The sequence below is a fragment of the Saccopteryx leptura genome, chromosome X, assembly GCF_036850995.1.
Source record: "Saccopteryx leptura isolate mSacLep1 chromosome X, mSacLep1_pri_phased_curated, whole genome shotgun sequence".
NCBI classification, from domain to species: Eukaryota; Metazoa; Chordata; class Mammalia; order Chiroptera; family Emballonuridae; genus Saccopteryx; species Saccopteryx leptura.
Window position 1 is genome coordinate 25,611,065 of NC_089516.1, and position 22,629 is coordinate 25,633,693.

Genomic DNA, 22,629 nt, shown 5'->3' on the forward strand with positions numbered 1-22,629 from the left:
ATGTTATTATTACATCTCTACCTCAATGGAGTATGAAAACACATCTAAATCAGTAGTAGAAGTCAACAGTGAGATAACCCTCCCCCACGTCCTGCAAAACAAGGAAATAGGATACAATTTCTCCCTTAGAGCTAAAGCAGGGCAGGAGGGATGTTAATCAGCTACTGAAGCAAAAAAAAAAAAAAAAAGAGGTCACAGGAGTCAGTGCTCAGCTCTGCATTATATAGAGGAGAAGAAACATTTCTAACGAATTTAATCCGATTCCAACCCCAGAAACACATTTGCATTGTTGTAATTTTCCTTCCCAGTTACAGGTGCTTACCAAGTATCCTGGTCCTTGGGATAGTTACATATCTCATTTGAAATGACTGTATTTCCATTTTGATTGGTACACCATCTTTTGAGCTCGTTTAAAGTTAGCTCCCCCTGCTCCCCCCCCCCTCCGCCTCCATATGGATCTGCTAGCAATAAGACGAGGCAATCGGATTTCTGGGGCTGCAGCAGGAGGATTTGATTCTGGTTGATGATAAATTCACCGATGATAGGCTAGCCTCGGAGTTCTTTCTCAGCTTTTCACAACCAAGCCAGAATCTGCTTATATGGAATTGATTCAATATTCCCAAGACCGGTGAATTACGTAACCCTGCCCAAATATCAGTTTGGATTGTATCACAGATCAATCCCGCTGACAGTGCTTCTTCAACTTCTGGTTTCAGAGTGTGGTAAAGCCTCAGGAAAGTGAGAACAGAGTCTGCAATTTCAGAGTATTCCACAAACAACAAACAAGCAAAAAGTAACCATAGGCCAGAAGAAAAGCAGCGGTAGGGAACTGTTATTCCTCTAATCCTTGTGTCTGGAGGGTATGACCATGTAACACCAGAGGTAAGAATGAAATAAAGTCTAATAAAATAAAAATATAAATACAATGATGCCTGTCAACTACAGGAACAGAAAGTGACAAATTCCAACAGAAGCACATGAGGAAGAGATTTCCTGATTTAAGCAGTAAACCATGTAGCCTTTTACAGGATAGATGAATGAAAGTGGCAAAAGTGGCTAATTAATTACAGCTGATTAGTGTATCAAACCCTTTGGTAGAATAAGCAAAACATGAACTTTTTTATAATTATTGGAGTCAGTGTATTCTAAATATAGTATGCTCCATTCATGAGGAATATATATACATTCTAACAGCATTTTTTTTCAACATTTTACACTTTAGTTTTAGATACTGGTATTTTAACTAAAATCACACAGGTCAATTCATAATATACTGATCACAAAAATTAGGGGATATTTCAAAATGAATATGAAGCAATTAAAAAAAGAAGCATTTGATATATTTTTATTGATTTTTTTTTTTTAGAGAGAGAGGGGAGTGAGAGAGAGAGAGACAGAGAGAGAGAGAGAGAGAGAGAAGGGGGAGGAGCAGGAAGCATCAACTCCCATATGTGCCTTGACCAGGCAAGCCCAAGATTTCGAACCGGCGACCTCAGTGTTCCAGGTCGATGCTTTATCCCACTGCGCCACCACAGGTCAGGCATGATTTTTTTATTAAACAAGAACATCAGAAAAGCAAACAAGTCAAAGAAAGTTGTTCGATTATGCAAATGAGATGCAAAACCAACTTTTATTTTGTTGGTGAAAATGCACTCGACAAAAGGCTGAAAGTACTGGAGTATCTGCACGTTCCCTGATCCCCTAATATTTGTGAGCAGTGTATATTTCAAAACACAGAACATTTTAAATACATCTGGATTATAAAAAAACATGATGCATAGTTTCTACTTTGTGTTTAATTTGTGGAAATGCTAAGTCTATGGCTATTATCATTAAATTATACTAAAACAGTGGTAGTTCAGAGATGTACCTACCTTCAGGATCCAGAAGTTTCTCTATGCCTAAATGAAACTTGGCGATGTTGAATGCATGCTCCAGTCTCTGTGTGGCTGACTGCTGGCCAACCACACTGTTCCAATCAAACAGGTCTGGCCTGAAACATACAAATACATATCAATTTAGAATGTTTTCAAATTTCACTTCAATCCTGGTTTTTAACTGACAATCCATGCCCATTGTCCTTTAAGAGTGTTACTCTTCATGAACCCTCAATAAAGTTTTTCATTTAAACAAGGCATAAATTTAATTAACCCTTTGAGTAGTACAAACGTTCATGTACGTCCTCGTGCCTCCTGACCATCCAGAGTACGATCATAACAAAAATTTTTATTTTAAAAATGTGTAAGGCAACATTTAAAAAAGACGTATGTATGTTCTTCTTGTTTCTATAAATTGGTTATCAAACAAACATGATTTTAAGTTAATAAAACTGTAACTGGAACTATTTTCACTTTTTGAAAAAAAAAACCTCACTCCTCGGGGTCTACCGAGACTGAAAAAAACTCACTACTCAAAGGGTTACAAATCCTGAGGGAAACAAAGCAGAGTTTATTCTACCTTATACAAGGAACAAAGATGTGTTAATCAAATGAAATCTCATGGAGCTTGAGACTTGTTTGGAGGTTCTAGCAGGGGAGCGCAGCTACTCGTACACCGTTGACCTAAGAACAGTCCTCTCCTCTAGCGGGGAAGGTCGTCCTCTTCCACCGAGCGCGCAGCTTCGGGAGGGACGCACATGGAGCGGTGAGGGAGGAAGGGGACATCCGCCTAGCCAGCCAGATCAGCCAAATCAACCCTGGCGATCAGTGGGGTGACAGATGTCGCAGCCAGATCGCCCTCACATCCATGAAATCTCATGGATTTGAATAACAGCCCTTTGCTGGTAAGTTACAATTATATAAACCTAGTCCAGACCTCTTTCCTGAATTCCAGACTCCGGAGTCATCTGCTTATACATTATCTCTGCTTAGAGTTAGCACAAGACCCAAGTGCCCGGACTGACTAGGCTGTGGCACACTCAATAGGGCACTGACTTGTGATGCCTGAGGACTCACGCTCAAAACTCCAAGGTCGCCAGAGCACCGGGTCACCGGCTTGAGTGTGGGATCACAGACAAGACCCCATGGTCACTGGCTTGAGCACAAAGGTTGGTGGCTTGAAGCCCAAGGTCACTGGTTTGAGGCCAAGGTCGTTGGCTTGAGCAAGGGGTCACTGGCTTGGCTGGAGCCCTCCCTCCCCATGTCAAGGCTCATATGAGAAAGCAACCAATGAACAAGGAAAGTGCCACAACCACCACTTGACGCTTTCAACTCTTTCCCTCCCTGTCTGTCTGTCCGTCTGTCCTCACAGCTCTCTCTAAAAAGACCCAAGTGTTCAAAACTGAGCTTCTGATATCCATCCTCATCACTCTCCCCAAACCCACCCACTTCTCTTGAGGTTCTCCTTCCTTAACAACCAACAAGTTCAGACTTGCAGTTTGCTCGGACCAGAAACCTTGGCGTGAACTCTGATGACTCTTTCACTCTCATACAACACTTAGCTGGAAATATCATCTAGAATTTGACCACTCATTATCCTGCGCCATCACTTAATCCAAAACCACCATTTTACTTTGCAAGGACTACTGCAATAGCCTTCTAACTGCTTCCCAACTCCCACCCCGATCCTTGTTAAGCTACTCTCTTAGCACAGCTGCCAGAGTGATATGGTAAAATGGTACATAGTAACATTCTTCTCAAATCCCTGCTACTGGGGAGCAAAATTCACTCATTTAACAAGGCCCTAGATCAGGGGTCGGGAACCTATGGCTCACGAGCCAGATGTGGCTCTTTTGATGGCTGCATCTGGCTCGCAGACAAATCTTTAATAAAAAAATAATAACGTTAAAAATATAAAACATTCTCATGTATTACAATCCATTCATTTCCTACCGCTCATGTTCACAGTTGCGGGTGGCTGGAGCCAATCACAGCTGTCCTCCGGGACAACACCAAATTTTTATTGGATAATTAGTAATGTACACGGGTCGTTTTATGGCTCTCACGGAATTACATTTTAAAATATGTGGCGTTCATGGCTCTCTCAGCCAAAAAGGTTCCCGACCCCTACCCTACATAGTCTGGCTCCCCACGAACACCTTGCTTTTATTTCTTGCCTCTCTTCTCATATTCCTCAAAGTTTTCAGCATTTGCTGTTCCCTCTGCCTGGAGTTCCCTTTTCCACAGATATCAACATAGCTCACTCCTCCACATATTATATTTTGGATCTTTACTCCAAAGTCACATTATTGGTGACTTGTTGCCTGCCCTCCTGCCATCTAAAATTGCTGGCTCCCAAGTCAAACTTAAATATACTCATTTTCTTTCCCACTTAACTGCTCTGTATTTTCCTCATTAGCACTTACTGTTTTACATTTTACATATTTTAATTAATTATCTTTATCTGTCTACCCCAGTTGAATGTAAACAACAAAATTTTTTCCAGTTTTTTTTTTTTTTTTTTGTATTTTTCCGAAGCTGGAAACGGGGAGAGACAGTCAGACAGACTCCTGCATGCGCCCAACCGACAGGGATCCACCCGGCACGCCCACCAGGGGGGCGACGCTCTGCCCACCAGGGGGCGATGCTCTGCCCCTCCGGGGCGTCGCTCTGTTGCGACCAGAGCCACTCTAGCGCCTGGGGCAGAGGCCAAGGAGCCATCCCCAGTGCCTGGGCCATCTCTGCTCCAATGGAGCCTCGCTGCAGGAGGGGAAGAGAGAGACAGAGAGGAAGGAGAGGGGGAGGGGTGGAGAAGCAGATGGACGCTTCTCCTGTGTGCCCTGGCCAGGAATCGAACCCGGGACCCCTTGCATGCCAGGCCGACGCTCTATCACTGAGCCAACTGGCCAGGGCCAGTTTTTTTGGACTTCTATAAACCCAATCTGACACATAGTAGGGGTTCGATAAATATTTATTGACTATACCAGAATATGCGGATGAGAACACACTTTGTCAGTATCATTTTACTTCACAACAGAGAAAACACCAAGTGCAAGAGGCAGTTCTTATCCTTTAAGAATTTTATACCTAATAAGAAAATAATGCATACATCACAATAAGTTAAATAAATTCTAAATGTGAAAACTACAGATAAGATATAAGGCTTTTTAATATCGGTAGAGGTCAAGAAAGTGTTTTAAAGCTTAAGAAAGTCTTAAATGGTGGTGTTGCTCTATATTTAAGAAAAGTATTTGAAAATGAATTCTAAGTTATGTGGATATAAAGAACACAAGTTCTGGCCTGGCCAGTTGGCTCAGTGGTAGAGTGTCTGCCCAGCATGTGGATGTCCTGGGTTTCATTCCTGGTCAGGGCACACTGGAGAAGTGGCCATCTGCTTCTCTACCCTCCCCTTCCCTCTCTCTCTCTCTTTTCCCCTCCCTCAGCCATGGCTCAACTGGTTCAAGTGCATCGGCCACAGACGCTGAGGATGGCTCCATGGAGCTCCCATCTCAGGTGCTAAAAATAGCTCAGTTGCAAGCATGGCCCCAGATGGGCAGAGCATCCGGCCTCGATAGTGGTTGCTGGGTGGATCCTGGTCAGGGCACATGCGGGAGCCTGTCTCTCTATCTTCCCTCCTCTTATTTGGAAAAGAAGGAAAAAAAATCTTTTTTTTTTTTAAAGAATTAAAGTTCTTAGGGAAGAAAAACGCAGTGTGCTCAGCCAGTCAAGGCCTCACAGGCCTAGCTTCACTGGGACATTTCTAGTATGAACTGGTGGGAGACAGAGTTAGGAGGAGGGATTGGGATGGGTTTGCAAAGGCCTCGGCTGTTAAGGAATTACAATATCCCAACAAAACTGGAAATCTTTAGTTAAGAGGTCCTTTAGTTGAGAATCTGCGGCGTACTATGAAATGTCAACCCAGACAAATACCTGCCCAAATCTTTAAATCAAATTTCCATAGAATTTTAGGATATTTGGGTCTGTCCATACACTCCTAATGTAAAAACCTTGCTCTGCAAGGGAAGAAGTTACAGGATGGTCTTCCCTCTTATTTTCTAAAACCATAATTAAAAATAAAGGTCCAATTTTAGTTCTCATTTGACTTTCATTTCCTTTTTGTTAATTGCCCCTAGCCTGATTAACTCACCAGAATTTTGTGCACTTCTTAGGAAATCTACTCTCCCCTAAATACTCCAAGGTATGCAAAACGGCTAACAATCTTTTAGAACCTAAATTCTGTATCAATTCGGAGCTGCCTCTAGTAGTGAGAAGACTAAAAAATAGAAATTAGATTCTTGACTATGCGAGGAAACTTGAACTTCACTATGCAACCTCTACCCCATCTTCATTTCTTCATTTCTCGGTAATGGGAATGAAAAAGTACATAGGTGACCAAGATTAAATGAGTATGACGGGCAAGAATCAAATTGCTTCTATATTCTGTCCCCCTTTTCCTTGGCCACTCATCACCTGGGTGAGGGGTTATCTAAGTCACGTAAGCTATTTGAACTTCAGTGTTTTCATTTTTAAAAGAAGAAATTGTATGGAATGATCTCTTCTAGAATTAAAATTACTCTAATTGTTTTAAATAATTAAAATTCATCATTAATAGCCTGAGCTGGGCTGGTGCAGTTGACATAACCATTGAGCTGGAATGCTGAGGTTGCACATTCGAAACCCTGGGCTTGCCTGGTCAAGGCACATACAACAAGCAATCAATGAACAACTAAAGTGAAGCAACTATAAGTTGATACTTCTTACTCCACCCCAGCTCTCTTTCCCTCTCTTTGTAAAATCAATAAATAAAATCTTAAAAAATGATAAAATTCATCATTAATTAACATTTTACATAGCTATGATTTTTGAATGCATGAAGAATTGTAAAACTAACCAATTAGAGGAAAGCCACGTTGCTTCCCCATGCTAACCTAGGGTATAACTTATAAATAAGGACATGTAACCAAAGATCACCAGTCTGTTGAGGAAAGCAACATACTAAATGAGACAACATCCACTAGTAGATAAGCAGAGTCCTCTATAAATTCAAATCCAAGCTCCACCAGGTTAGCCAAATCATCTTAAGTAAATCACATAACTTCTCTGAGTCTTAGTTTTCCAATTTGTAAAATGGGGCTACTCATTTCGTCTACGTCATGAGATACAGATGGGATATTTCACTTAGAAGCATGCCCACACAATAATAATCCCTTAAAAAATTAACTTCTGTTACTTTATGGTTAATTATATTCATAAAATAACAGCAATGCATTTTCAATTTATAGACTCAACCCAGGAACACCTATACTTACAGAATAAATATAAATGTTAGAAACACTGTTGATGCAAGAATGATAATAAAATAACAAAGCCACAAACATCCTAACTTTTGGCAAGGCTCTTTGTCAATCCTTGATGTTCTATATTAAGTGCATGCCTTTCTTCTATATAGCTTAGTCACTCAATTATTGAAATCAGGACACCCTACGACATTCCTAAGTATACCAACAGCAATCACCTTGGAACAGAAAGCTCAACAATTTTTTCTTAAACAATCTGAACATCTGTCAAAGACAAAAAGAGGGAGATGATTCATGAAAAAGCATTATCAACTGTGAGAAACCCCTTGAAAAGTAACTGTATTTTGCATAAAAAGGTAGTTATGGATGATTCATTTGGCATGACAGAAAAGAATATATAAATGAAGATAGTTTGCCAGAGAAAGAGTGGGTCAGGGACAGACACAGCAGGGCAATCTGGATATGTTTACTCTATTACTTACAAACATATTCAGAAATTATGAAACAGAAGATGAACAAATGTAGTGTGCGAACATGCTCGCAGGAGTGGAGTCTTCCACTTGAAAAGAAAATGTTAAAGAGCCAAACAAGGACTGCATAACCTGATCCTCACTGTTTCTGTTCATCCGCAAATGTGTACCAGATCAATATGTTCAGGCCCTTATTGGGAGCATGTGGCTGCATAAATGAGTGCTGACTTATAATGCACAACGGACGTCTCTTTCCCTCCTCATCCGGCAGCACTGAAGCCCTGGAATATTTATACTTATGAAAAACAAGGTGTTATCAGTGCTTAACATGCCCATTGTGTGGGAGCTTGCCTCCTTTGGAAAATCAGGTTGCTGAGTCATTCACCTGGAAACTCAACCTGGATGGGGTTAATTAAACCCAGCTGGAGCAAGGCCCCCCGGCAAAGATGCTTATTTAGAGAGACTTTGCTCTTGTATTGAGCTTTGTCATGAAGAAAATGTATATGCTGGACTTTTCTAAAAACAAGTTGGTATAGAAAAATGGTAGACTCATCAAGAAAAGAAAGATAAGCTGCACTGAAAATCAGGGAAGGGACAGTTCAGTAGCATTTGAAGCACAGTTAACAAGGCAATGTTTTGTTTTGTTTTGTTTTTTGTTTTTTCTGTATTTTCCTGAAGCCAGAAACGGGGAGAGACAGACTCCCGCATACGCCCAACTGGGATCCACCCGGCACGCCCACCAGGGGGCAATGCTCGGCCCACCAGGGGGCGATGCTCCTCCTGGGCAACGCTCTGTTGCAACCAGAGCCACTCCAGCACCTGGGGCAGAGGCCAAGGAGCCATCCCCAGCCCCTGGGCAATCTTGGCTCCAATGGAGCCTCGGCTGCAGGAGGGGAAGAGAGACAGAGAGGAAGGAGAGGGGGAGGGGTGGAGAAGCAGATGGGCGCTTCTCCTGTGTGCCCTGGCCGGAAATTGAACCCGGGACTCCTGCATGCCAGGCCTACGCTCTACCACTGAGCCAACTGGCCAGGGCCAACAAGGCAATGTATTGGACCCTGTGGACTGGGCCGGGGAAAAGAGGTGGATAATAGGAAAGTTAAGTTAGATATTCCTTAAGAGCAAATGTGTTATTAGACAATATATATAATATTTATATATTACATATAATATATAAATGCATTATATATGTTTACCATGTTTTGCTTTTTCTTGAATTGTTATTAGTTCATTTACTGAGCTTCATTATACAAGAAAATGCAAACAAGTATTTTGTTATCTTAAAAAATAATATATTGCATGGAATAGAGTTTAGGACATTTGGTTCACTCAATTACACTGAATTATTTTTTATATATCATCTCTATATTGTATTGTGTGCTCACTACCCCTAGTCAAGTCTCCTGTCATTTTTTTTATGAAGACCCATAGAACTCTTACCTGTTGTTTTATAGCAATTGCTTTGCTGTTCGGGAGCAATTGTTTCTTTTAATATTCTGAGTACTAAGTCATAGAATCAATTGTGGTCTGCTCTTTGCCCTAGTTGCTAAGATACTCAGAGCCTCTTTTAACCTTGAAATATAAAAAAATTACAGTGCTCTAAAGGGATGGTTCAGCTGGTTAGAGCATCATCCCAAAGCACAGAGGTTGTGAGTTCTATCCCCGGTCAAGGCACATACAGAAAAAGATCAATATTCCTGGCTCTCTTCTCTCTCTCTCTCAAATCAATAAATAAAATTTTGGCCCTGGCCAGTGGCTCAGTGGATAGAGTGTCGGCCAGCATATAGACATTCTGGGTTTGAATCCCAGTCAGGGCACACAGGAGAAGCAACCATCTGCTTCTCCCCCCATCCTTTTCCCCCTTCTTTCCCTCCAGCCCCCCAGCAGCTCGACTGGTTCAAATGTGGCCCCAGGCGCTGAGAATAGCACTGTTGGAGCCATCAGCCTAAGGTATTAAAAATAGCTGGGTACTCGAGCACCACCCCAGATGTGGTTGCCGGTTGGATCCCAGTTACAGTGCATGCAGGAGTTTGCCTCATTATCTCCCCTCCTCTCGCCTATAAATAAATAAATTAAATGTTTAAAAAATTACTTACTATATATATATACACACAAATCCTTACGGTATCTGCTAAGTGTGTATGAAACAGGTGATATGTAACTTTTTCTAATTATTAATCTGATGACGGTAATTAATTTTACTACAGCCACTCACATGAGATATGAAACCATTTTTAGCTCTGTAATTTAAACTCATACTAACATATTTGTATAGAAAGACCAAGTGAATTCTTAGCAGAGTTAAAAAATAACCTTGAGGCCCTGGCTGGTTGGCTCAGTGATAGAGCATCGGCCTGGCGTGCAGGAGTCCCAGGTTCAATTCCCAGCCAGGGCACACAGGAAAAGCGCCCATCTGCTTCTTGACCCTCCCCCTCTCCTTCCTCTCTGTCTCTCTCTTCCCCTCCCACAGCCAAGTCTCCATTGGAGCAAAGTTGGCCCGGGCGCTGAGGATGGCTCCGTGGCCTCTGCCTCAGGTGCTAGAATGGCCCTGGTTGCAACAGAGCAACGCCCTAGATGGGCAGAGCATCGCCCCCTGGTGGGCATGCCGGGTGGATCCCGGTCGGGCGCATGCGGGAGTCTGACTGACTCCCCGTTTCCAACTTCAGAAAAAATACAAAAAAAAAAATAATAACCTTGATTTTCTGGCAGAAAACCAATGTCAAATATTGACCCTCTCCTCTACCATAACCACATCTGTGCCCCAGTCATTGTAATATTTCAATAACTAAACGATAAATAACATAAAAAACAGGACAGCCTGTGTTGCTGTGGTGCAGTAGAAAGAACATCGACCTGGTATGCTGAGGTCACCAGTTTGAAACCCTAGGCTTGCCCGATCAAGGCACATACAACAAGAACTATTCTAAATTGATGCTTCCTGCTCCCACCCCTTCTTTCAAAACAGGATCTTTTTATTTAGTGCATTCCAATGCATGGTTAGATCAATATGGTCAACACACTTAACACATTGCATAGTGGGAAATGATCTGGAACCACAATGGAGAAAAAATATCCATCTCTTAACCAATACTTATAAAAATGATTCAATGTCTCAGCAGTCTCCTTACCTGTGACTGTGGATGAGAGCATTCAAAGCCAGACCATCAGACCAGCTGGTAGTGAAGTTAATGACATTAACCTGTGGATAATTACGAGTTGATTGTCGGACCCAGCTCAGGAGAATCTTTTCACTGTTGGTTTGTTGCAATCCAGCCATGATATTTTTCATTACATTTTTGACCTGTGTGTTGGAAAGAAATTTTCATAAGAAAATGCATTCCCTAAACAAGAACCACATAAACATATGTTTGAATGTCTTTATATTCATTAAGAAATAATGGGAATTTTAGGATCAATTAGTAAAAAGAAATAATAGATTCTACCAGGATTGAGGCCATTATAATTAGGAGTCTCTTCTGATTGGTTGGCATCTGTGATATACCAATGATTTAATATGGTTAATATCACTTCTGGATTCTGCCATGTTAAATTATTAAGTTTGCATTTTTAGAATTGATCATCATCTACCATTTAAAGCAGGGGTCCCCAAACTTTTTACACAAGGGGCCAGTTCACTGTCCCTCAGACCGTTGGAGGGTCGCCACATACAGTGCTCCTCTCACTGACCACCAATGAAAGAAGTGCCCCTTCCGGAAGTGCGGTGGGGGGCCGGATAAATGGTCTTAGGGGGCCACATGCAGTTTGGGGACGCCTGATTTAAAAGATATGCTAGAGAAGAGAGTATATAAAACATTAGATTTGTTAACCAGGACTTAAGATATATTAGTGGTTTTAGGATAAGAAGACTAGCACAGTAGCAAAAAGAATGGGCTTACTTTTTTTAAAGCCTAGGTTCAAATTTTGTCTTTGCTATTAATGAATTGTGTTAACTGGGCAACATAACAATTTTAGGTTTCTTTACCTATACATACAAGGTTGTTGTAAAAAATCAGGGACAAACTATAAGAAGATAAAACCCTGAGGTTTGCACTATCACTTAAAATAATACAAATTATGTTTACTGGCCAAAGTGGAAAAGGATAGAAATGACTTTGCATATTTAAAGAACAAAAACATCAACAAAAGAAATATTTATCCCTAAAAGCTGTCAATGTGTCCCCTTGGTTTTTGTTTTGTGGTGATTTGTTTGTGTTAGTCATTCTGGTTTAATCCACTATACCTTTTTTCAACCTGAGAGTCACATAGGAGAGTAGAAAGGTTAAGAAATGCCCAAAGCAAGGCTCCAGAATTCTGGATCATTTACCAGGCCCCTCTGGCCACAGGAAATGCCATTTAAGAAGCTGCTTTTGTATTTAAAAAAAAAAAAAGTTACAAAATCCCACTGAAGATACATACACAGCATAGGTTCTTTAGGTGAATACAGAAGGCATGGCTCACCTCTCCCGAGGTGGTCAGGAGACTTGCTCTGGTGTCTAGAGGCACACTGTCCTGAGCTGAAACCTCTCACCTGCTGGGGGGGCCCACAGGGAAAGAAGGTCTGGCTGGGCCTGTCTAGGTACCTTGGACGCTGTCACTGTTACTTAAACATTTGATACCCTTAATCATTTCAATGGGGTAAGCAAGTGTCTGAGCTTTTCTATGAAATGGTCTCAGACCCAGAATAGCCATGACACCAAAAGACACGGTCTCTAAGGGTGTGAGGTGCCAAGTCGTGGCACAGAGAGCCTCTCTCCAACCTGGTAGCACAAAGGTCAGTGTTCTCCCTGCCTCTAGAATGAAGAGGGAACTGGTGTCCCCTGAATAAAAGAACCCTGAAAAGATCATTCTCAACCAAGTGCCTCGCCCGAAAAGAAGCAATAAATGCAGACAAAACACCACTGGGGTCCGGCCCAGTGGCCCTGCAGTGGTTTCTGTCTTACTGGTTCCCGCTTCCCCCACCTCTGCAGGCTCTATCTGCTCTGGTCCCTGGTCTTTATTTTGGCAGAAATTAAAGGACTGAGGTCTGTTGCACAGCCATGAGAGATGGTGCAGAACATTCAGGATGCCCTCACGTGCAGATGAGTGGGGCGGTGCAAGCCAAGGTGTGCTGGTTGTGTGCTGGGCTCAGAAACTTCGCCCTGGGGCTGTGCGGAGGCCTGTCCTTCAGTAACAGCAGCTGCGGCTCCTGGACAAGCCACGGCCTCCTTCGCTCCACACGAGGTCACCTGTCCGCCAAGTGCAGCGGTGAGGTCCCGTGTGGCTGGAAACCACCAGTCCTAATCCTTTCCTTCCGCCAAGTCAGCTATGGTCTCGCCTGTGGAGTCCTGTTGTTGGAGGGCTTTGGCCAAGTCGATGGAAATCAAGAAGTCAACGGCAAGCACGCTGGAGGCAAAGACCCCGACACCCGCGGCCTCGGAAGCCCAGTCCGAGGACTGTATGTGATGGAGATGGCCAAGTAGGTGAGTGCTACCTTCGCACAGCACAGCAGGGCCACCATGAGCCAACGCAAGCCCCGCCACGTGTGGTTTAGCCACCTGGTGTCGCCAAAGTGGAAGTAGAGGGCCAGCTGGAACTCCAGCAAGTTGGGGGGGGTAGAAAATGGCGGCTGAGCGTGACCTGTGGTGGCACAGTGGATAAAGCCTCGCTCGACCTGGAAATGCTGAAGTTGCCGGTTCAAAACCCTGGGCTTGCCTGGTCAAGGCACATATGGGAGTTGAAGCTTCCTGCTCCTCCCCCTTCTCTCTCTCTCTCTCTCTCTCTCTCTCTCTCTCTCTCTCTCTCTCCTCTAAAAATGAATAAATAAATAAAAAGAAAAAAAAGAAAATGGCGGCTGAGCAGGCTGGGTGACAACAAAGGAAAATAAGGCGAGACCTGGTTTCTCTGGTGGGGTAAGGGCGGGGCGGGGGCGGGGCAGGGCGGGGCGTGCCGGACCTGACGCACAGCGGCAGATGGGAGGAGCCAACAGAGTCCCCGTGGAAATAACCGGGGCTTTAAGGGCTGTGGCAACCCTGTTAGCAGCAGCGGGGCTCCCGCTCCCCTCCTCCTTTTCCCCTCCCCCCAATCCCCAATCCCATAGCCAGAAGAGAAGTGGAAACCCAGCCTTGATGAAAGAAGAAAAACGGCCAGACTCTTGATTGTATTTTTTTATTGTTTTCTGAACGTGTTCTTGTAGGCTTTGTACGATGCAAATGCCACTGAGAAGGTGGTTGTATTTCGAAATTTCATTCTTCTTACTAATCTGATGCCGAAATCCATTCTAAACATTTTTTTTCTAGGTTCCAAGAATGCAATGACACCTCATAATAAAACAGACCGTCTCTATGTTCTATTACAGGAATAATTACCAGGCTACTTCTTTCTATGTCATGCTCCTTATTATATACTTGAAGGAAGTATATAACTAAATGTGATTAGACTTTACCACCAAGGGCTTTCCTTTTGGTTAGAGTAAGGTCTATCTACCATCACCATGTGATCAGATGATGAATATTTATTGTGTATTCTAAATATGACATTTTAGTTTGCTTCTTCCGCTATGCAGAAGTTGACAAATGCCCTTGGGGAAAATTCATATTTTAACATCTCCAATGTTAGTCATCTTTTAATGAAAGATTCAATGCAAATTTTAGGATGGACTATTAAATCTAACTTTCAAATACTTGCAAAGGATTTAGGATGATATTTTGTAAATGTGGTAATGATATGAAATGTTTGCATATATTTATCGCCATCCCTTGATAGCTAAATGTATTAGAGGAGGATTATCCAGTTTTCTTAATTCCTTCCTGACCTGCTCATTTTGTCAGTTACTTGGTGAAAAAAAGAAAAATAGGTCAAATAGTTATGAAAGAGATATAATTTTTCTCATCGTTTTCTAAAGTTATAAAGTACACAACCTCCATGGACAGTGATTGCTAGATGTGTACTTTGTGCCTGTGCAGAACCTGCATTCGAATCAGCAGATACTGGCTCCATGGTGATGATGGATCCGCAATGATCAACCAACCAACCCTCCAGTGGTGAATGGGATTCATTTGAGAAACGCTTGGCCAGAATGCCCTGCATGCACCTAATTTCAGAAGACAACTCAGTATTCAATGCAAAACTCCATTACGATCGTATGTCACTTACTCAGCTATCAGCCTCAGCCTCATTAGTATCGCTTCTGTTTGGGTACAGATATGGCTGAGAAAAAAATAATAATAATAAAGGGCAATAGCAAATAATCAGTTCTTCTTTTTCTACATAAAAGACAGTTGCTGGCCCTAGCTGGTTTGCTCAGTGGTAGAGCATCGGCCCGGCATGTGGAAGTTCCAGGTTCAATTCCCAGTCAGGGCACACAGGAGAAGCGCCCATCTACTTCTCCACCCTTCCCTCTCTCCCTTCTCTCTATCTCCCGCAGCCAAAGCTGAAGCAAGTTGGCATGGGAACTGAGGATGGCACTATGGCCCTGCCTCAGGCACTAGAATGGCTTGGGTTCCAATGAAGCAATGGCCCCAGATGGGCAGAGCATTGCCCCCTAGTGGGCTTGCCAGGTGGATCCCAGTCTGCTGCATGTGGGAGTCTCTCTGCCTCCGCACTTCTCACTTAAGGGAAAAAAAAAGAGACAGTTTCCAAGAAATCTTGATTAAGGGGCAACCTTCAGTCAGACACTGAGCTGGTCCTAAGGTGGGTCTCTCAGCAAAATATTGCCCACTCAGGGTTACTATTCATAAAAGAGGAAGAATCCATTTAAACATATGTATGTGTGCATACAGTTATACATCTGTTTTTCAAAGGATGAAATAGAAATGTCTTTGAGCAATGATTTCAAAAAGTAACTAGGAGTTAACTAAGCAAATAAAGGGCAATGGGCATGGAGAGGCACCACCAAGATTCCCCTTCAAAGAAAGGCTTGAAGGCTTGTTGCTCCAGTTGTCAGCTGTCGGTCCACTCAGGTAAGATCTGGATTGCCCAGTCACTTCAACTGTGGTCATGCCCTTCCTAGGGAAACCCACATCTAGTGACTGATGAAAGGAAGTGGTCTAGCCTGACTAAGACGTGGTGCAGTGGATAGAATGTCAGCCTGGGATGCTGAGGACCCAGGTTCGAAATCCCAAGGTCACCGGCTTGTGTGCAGGCTCATCCGGCTAGAGCAGGTCATCGTAGACATAACCCCATGGTCGCTGGCTTGGGCCCAAAGGTCGCTGGCTTGAAGCCCAAGGTCACTGGCTTGAGCAAGGGGTCACTGGCTCAGCTGGAGCTCCCCCCCTCCACATCAAGGCACATATGAGAAAGCAATCAATGAACAATGAAGGTGCTGCAACTATCAGTTGATGCTTCTCATCTCTCTCCCTTCCTGTCTCTCTCTCTTCTCTCTCTCTCTTTCTCTCTTGCTAAAAAAAAAGAAAAAAAAAGAAAGGAAATGGTCTAAAGACAGCCATTTTAATTCCATTGAAGACAACTCTAAAGATTCATTCTATAATTTTTGATAAAGGGGCCAACAACACACAATGGAGAAAAGAAAGCCTCTTCAATAAATGGTGCTGGGAAAACTGGAAAGCCACATGCAAAAGAATGAAACTGGACTACAGTTTGTCCCCCTGTACTAAAATTAACTCAAAATGGATCAAAGATCTAAACATAAGACCTGAAACAATAAAGTACATAGAAGAAGACATAGATACTAAACTCATGGACCTGAGTTTTAAAGAGCATTTTATGAATTTGACTCCAAAGGCAAGAGAAGTGAAGACAAAAATTAATGAATGGGACTACGTCAGACTAAGAAGTTTTTGCTCAGCAAGAGAAACTGATAACAAAATAAACAGACAGCCAACTAAATGGGAAATGATATTTTCAAACAACAGCTCAGATAAGGGCCTAATATCCAAAATATACAAAGAACTCATAAAACTCAACAACAAACAAACAAACAATCCAATAAAAAAATGGGAAGAGGACATGAACAGACACTTCTCCCAGAAAGAAATACAAATGGCCAACAGATATATGAAAAGGTGCTCATCTTCTTTAGTTATTAGAGAAATGCAAATGAAAACTGCAATGAGATACCACCTCACACCTGTTAGATTAGCTATTATTAACAAGACAGGTAATAGCAAATGTTGGAGAGGCTGTGGAGAAAAAGGAACCCTCATACACTGTTGGTGGGAATGTAAAGTAGTACAACCATTATGGAAGAAGTATGGTGGTTCCTCAAAAAACTGAAAATAGAACTACCTTATGACCCAGCAATCCCTCTACTGGGTATATACCCCAAAAACTCAGAAACATTGATACGTAAAGACACATGCAGCCCCATGTTTATTGCAGCATTGTTCACAGTGGCCAGGACATGGAAACAACCAAAAAGCCCGTCAATAGATAACTGGATAAAGAAGATGTGGCACATATACACTATGGAATACTACTCAGCCATAAGAAATGATGACATCGGATCATTTACAGCAAAATGGTGGGATCTTGATAACATGATACGAAGTGAAATAAGTAAATCAGAAAAAAACAGGAACTGCATTATTCCATACGTAGGTGGGACATAAAAGTGAGACTAAGAGACATTGATAAGAGTGTGGTGGTTATGGGGGAAGGGGGGAGAGTGAAAGGGGGAAGGGGAGGGGCACAAAGAAAACTAGATAGAAGATACCCATCACCCAATCTGACTTTGGGTGATGGGTATGCAACATAATTGAACGACAAGATAACCTGAACATGTTATCTTTGAATATATGTATCCTGATTTATTGATGTTGCCCCATTAAAAAAATAAAATTTTTTAAAATTATTTTTATTTTATTTATTTTTTCTTTAATTCATTTTTTTTAGAGAGGAGAGGGAGAGACAGAGAGAGAGAAGGGGGAGGAGCTGGAAGCATCAACTCCCATATGTGCCTTGACCAGGCAAGCCCAGGGTTTCAAACCGGCGACCTTAGCATTTCCAGGTCAACGCTTTATCCACTGCGCCACCACAGGTCAGGCCAAAAATAAAATAAAATTATTAAAAATAAATAAATATTCATTCTAGCTCCAAGTTCCCTGCTGCTGTTGAGTATGCGTCCATCCAGGCTGTTTCACACTCCAATCACCCTCTCCTTTCTGCAGGTGTTAGCCCCGAAGCCATGCCTTAATTAAAATCTTGCCAGATTAACTCAAAGTCTGCTTCCCAGAATCCATCTTGTGACTAAAGGGAGCTGCAGCAGAGGGGTAAATGTGAAGAGGGGGTAGAGACAGGCTTCTCCAAGGAAGGGGTCATAGAGGTGAGAAGCCTGCAGATTAGAGCAAGAACTGCCTAGCACAGGAGACACTAGGTATAAGTAGGCAGGAGTTCACGTATGGGCTTTAACAGTGCATAAACCATCTTTCTCTTGTATGTTGAACAAATAACAAATCACATAAACATTCCAGCATGAGATGGCCTTGGAATTGAGTGTTTCCTTTGAGTTAGCCAGCAAAGCTGGGGCGTGACCTCCGTGAGCACACCACAGAGTGGGATACGTTCTTCTCTCCAGCTGGTTGCCAGAACGGAGCTGGACGGCCTAAGCTCTAAAGGGCTGGTTTTAAAATTTTAAAAAAGGAAGCATAAGATGCCAAACACATGTTGTCTGCTTCACAGATTTGTTCTGAGCTGCTTACTCTTCAATATAGGCATTATTTTCCAGGCTAACAATTTTAAGTGGAAACTAGAAAAACAATGACAGGGGGAACAGGGTTTGCATTTCTCCGTTTTTATGAGTTCAAAGAGAAGTCCTCCACAGCGCTATTAATAACAGAGTATGTGGCACTGGAACAAAAGCTTCACATCTTTCCATCTTTTAACGCCGTTCTTCATCTGATAATTCTGGAAAGTACATTAGGTTGGCCAGAGCGTCCTTTAATCCTTGCTGAGATTCAAGGGCTTCTTTGACTATTTAATAGGAAGGCAAATATGTACTCTTGATGAAAATATATTTGGGGATTCATTGCCTTATGATGAGAGGTACTGAGCAGGAGGAATTTTTTTTAAGTGTATTGAGTAGTTTTAAGAGAACAGGACAGTGTGATGGAAGAGCAAGACATGGAGTCAGAGACTGGGCAGAGTCTAGGTCATTGCAGTCACAGTGAGACAGTGATTCAAGGACACGAAGGCAAAGCAACAGAGAGGTCTCAGACAAGGAAAAACTGCGAAAGCAGTCTTTCTGGTATTCCTGGATGCAAAAGCCCCTCCACCTGCAAATAATAAAAAATGAGCAGGCTCGGCCCTGGCTGGTTGGCTCAGTGGTAGGGTGTCAACCTGGCATGCAAGAGTCCCGGGTTCGATTCCCAGCCAGGGCACACAGGAGAAGCGCCCATCTGCTTCTCCACCCCTCCCCCTCTCCTTCCTCTCTGTCTCTCTCTTCCCCTTCCGCAGCCGGGGTTCCATTGGAGCAAAGTTGGCCCGGGTGCTGAGGATGGCTCTATGGCCTCTGCCTCAGGCGCTAGAATGGCTCTGGTTGCAACAGAGCAACGCCCCAGATGGGCAGTGCATCACCCCCTGGTGGGCATGCCAGGTGGATCCTGGTCGGGCGCATGCGGGAGTCTGTCTTACTGCCTCCCTGTTTCCAACTTCAGAAAAATACAAAAAATAAAAAAATAATAAAAAGTGAGCAGGCTCACAAGCCAATGAAGGAGATATCAAACAGACTAGTTTTGAAACTCTATCTTGCCGTGAGTTGAAATGGAGTAGGAAAGGATTTGGGTCAGTTAAGAAAGGGTGAGAATATATGAGAGACCGTTTTGATGATAAAATCAATTAAAATCGCCTCTAAGGGTCCTGTTCAGGCCTAAGTTTTCCTGCTGGCTTTGTCACAACCAACATCTGCCCAACACAAAGAGTCATTGGCATGCTGGTGTCCCTCCACGAAGCATTTGTTACCAGGCCCTAAGATAAATAAAGCAACTGATAGTCCATTAGAAACCTATGTAGCAATTTTACAAAATCTTTTTAAGTCTGTTGAATTTAATAATAAAAAAAATAGGCTTAGGTTGAGTCTTTCTTTTTCACTTTGTAACACTTCAGTTTTACTATAATTTACATACAATGGGAAAGATGAGGCCTGAACTCATGAAAATAGGGGAAAAACTGGGTGGTTTTTTTTTCCTCAAGGTAGTTTGGAAAAGTAATGAGCAATAGAAGTAAACCAGTTGGGTGGAGAGCCCTACATTACTTTGCTGCTTCTATTTGATACCATCACTGTATGAAAAAAGGTCCAGAAATGGGAATTGTGGGCTCATTTGAGGCTTGTGTGAGCTATTCTGTATTGTTAGCTGCTGTAGTTGTTCTCTCTTGCTTCCCATATTGCTTTGAAATAGGATTGAGCCTGTTCAAAGTGTTTAGAATAAAAAGATATGAGGACGGGCATCAGTTGGGGAAACAATATGGCTGCTGAGTTGAGAATGTATATCTCCTGTCTATGTGCTCTACATGCTGTCTGACCGAGCAGGATCAACCCACAATTCAAATTCAAAGTCAACCCTACCAAGTGAAGTAGTGATACCTGAACCTCACAGATGATGCACAATGAAAGAAGCCAGATATGAAAGAACATGTATTGCCCTGGCCGGTTGGCTCAGCAGTGGAGCATCAGCCAGCCGTGTGGAAGTCCCAGGTTCGATTCCTGGCCAGGGCACACAGGAAAAGCGCCCATCTGCTTCTCTACCCCTCCCCCTCTCCTTCCTCTCTGTCTCTCTCTTCTCCTCCCGCAGCCAAGGCTCCATTGGAGCAAAGTTGGCCCAGGCGCTGAGGATGGTTCCATGGCCTCCACGTCAGGCGCTAAAATGGCTCCGACTGCAGCAAAGCAACACCCAAGAGGGGCCAAGCATTGCCTCCTGGTGGTCATGCTGGGTGGATCCCAGTCAGGCGCATGCGGGAGTCTGTCTACCTCCCTCCCTCCTTCTCACTTCAGAAAAATACAAAGAAAAATGTATTATATGATTCCATTGATATAAACTGTTCAAAAAGGCAGACATACAGAGACAGAAAATAGATTAATGGTTGCCTAGGGTTGGGGGTGGGAGTCGTCAGTGACTATAAATGGACATTAGATTTCTTTTTAGGGGGGTGGCAATGTGCTAAAATTAGATTGTTGTGATGGTTGTACAACTCTTAACTATCCTCAAAGTAGTTTCAGAAGCCTTGGGCAACAGAACTAAACCAGTCTGGTATACTTTGAATTTTATTCTTAGGCTAGTTAAATTCTTAATACATAAATTACATCTCAATAAATCTATTTTATAAAAAAGTAATCTATGCTCGTAAAAAAAGTAGACATCTCAATTATCCTCCAAGTTTTTAAAGATATGAGTGGAAAACTGTAAGCAATCAAATTTATTCATATGGTATACGTCTAATGAAAATGTTGTACTGTATGAGTGCTTTACGGATGTTCATTCATTCAATTCTGATAAGAAATATGATTCCATACATAGGTGGGACATAAAAATGAGACTCAGAGACAAGGACAAGAGTGTGGTGGTTACAGGGTAGGGGGGAGGAGAGAGAGGGGGTTGGGAGAGCACAAAGAAAACCAGTTAGAAGGTGACGGAAGACAATTGGGCTTTGGGTAATGGGAATGCAGCATAATCAAATGTCAAAATAACCTGGAGATGTTTTCTCTGAACATATGTACCCTGATTTATCAATGTCACCCCATTAAAATTAATAATAATAAAAAATCAATTAAAAAAAGATTTTCAAACACTAAAAAAAAGAAAAGAAAAAACATATGCATTAATTATTTTTTTCTATTTTGACAGTGAGGGAATTATGGCCCAGAAAGGGATGGCATTATACCCAGTGTCACTAAGATGGTAAATGCCAGAGTTGAATTTGAGCTTATGTTGGTCTGACTGAAAACATATATAATCTTTCCACTGAATCAAATGACTTTTATCTGTTTTTCAGAGGTACAATAAATATAGGCATTCAGAAGACCCCATGCTGAGGTAATTCAGAAAAAAAAAGAAAGCAATTTCCAAATCAGATTATGAAGTCAGTTTGGATGTATAACAGATATACAAATAATCATATCTCACTAATCTTTCATTGGCATTCGTTTATATTAAGACTACAACACAATTCAGTCGTATTTATTTGGTAGTGGTGAACAGGAAAAATACCTTTCATTTTGCACAACTATATAAAGTCACTTGAATGTAAGTAATAGAAGATACATATTTGTGGAAAATATTTTTCTTACCCTTTCCACGAGACTTGTCTTTTTTGCCTCATCGCTACCCAGTGATATACAATTTAGAAAAATACTCCTGCAAATACGCCAGAACCTGTTTTAGAATCTACTGCTCCTTGACGTCTCAAACTACCTTTGTTGTGCTCATTTCAAAGGCAGCACAGTGGACATGGCTTTGTATTGTTAGAGATAGAGATGTATATGTTTGTTTTGCAGGTCAAGGGTAAAAAGAAGGCAAGAATCAGCAATGTTACCCAAGAAAGAAGCATTCATCAGGATTCTTACCTGCCAGTGGAGGATTATATTCCAAATCAAACCAAGAGTCAGTTTGTGATTTCCATCTACTATGTCACTGCTTCCGATATTCACTAAATCAACCTGTTAAAGATAAAGGGAAAACATTTGGAGAAAAGAGACAAGTGTCTATTTGGAGAGAAAACAAAATGCCAAGGTAATTGCATTAGCTACTTTCAGAAACTAAGCAGCATTAACACTTTTTAAAAGTAATCCAAAAATGAAACAAAATGCATTTGTAAGTGCACTTTCTGTAACAGACAAGTGCCCTCCTGAACACATTTACAAAGAGATAGCAAATGAATGTACTTTTCGTATATCAACAGATTACTGCAGATTAAAGAAGCTCATCAGAATATCTCCAAATAAAATGTAAGGCAATGGTAATTCATAGAGAATGCCTAAAATTGAGATGTGCTTCCTAATACATAATTGAAACAAACAAACAAAAAAGATTTTCATCAGTCTTTTTATCTAGCTCAGAGGAA

At 42.1% G+C, this 22,629-nt stretch overlaps 1 protein-coding gene across 6 annotated transcripts in view; it reads right to left on the bottom strand.

Annotated features, from left to right (window-relative positions):
- Positions 1-22,219, bottom strand: part of DMD (dystrophin) — a 1,890,745-nt gene extending 1,868,526 nt beyond the window's left edge. For all 6 annotated transcript variants that reach the window (XM_066356826.1, XM_066356825.1, XM_066356822.1 and 3 more), the window contains exons 1-3: positions 22,133-22,219; positions 10,770-10,942; positions 1,875-1,993 (exon numbers count right to left, since the gene is read on the bottom strand). In XM_066356826.1, the coding sequence (XP_066212923.1) occupies positions 1,875-1,993; positions 10,770-10,930 (280 nt within the window). In that variant the 5' untranslated portion in view covers positions 10,931-10,942; positions 22,133-22,219. The remainder of the gene's footprint in view (positions 1-1,874; positions 1,994-10,769; positions 10,943-22,132) is intronic.
- Between the last annotated feature and the right edge of the window lie 410 nt (positions 22,220-22,629).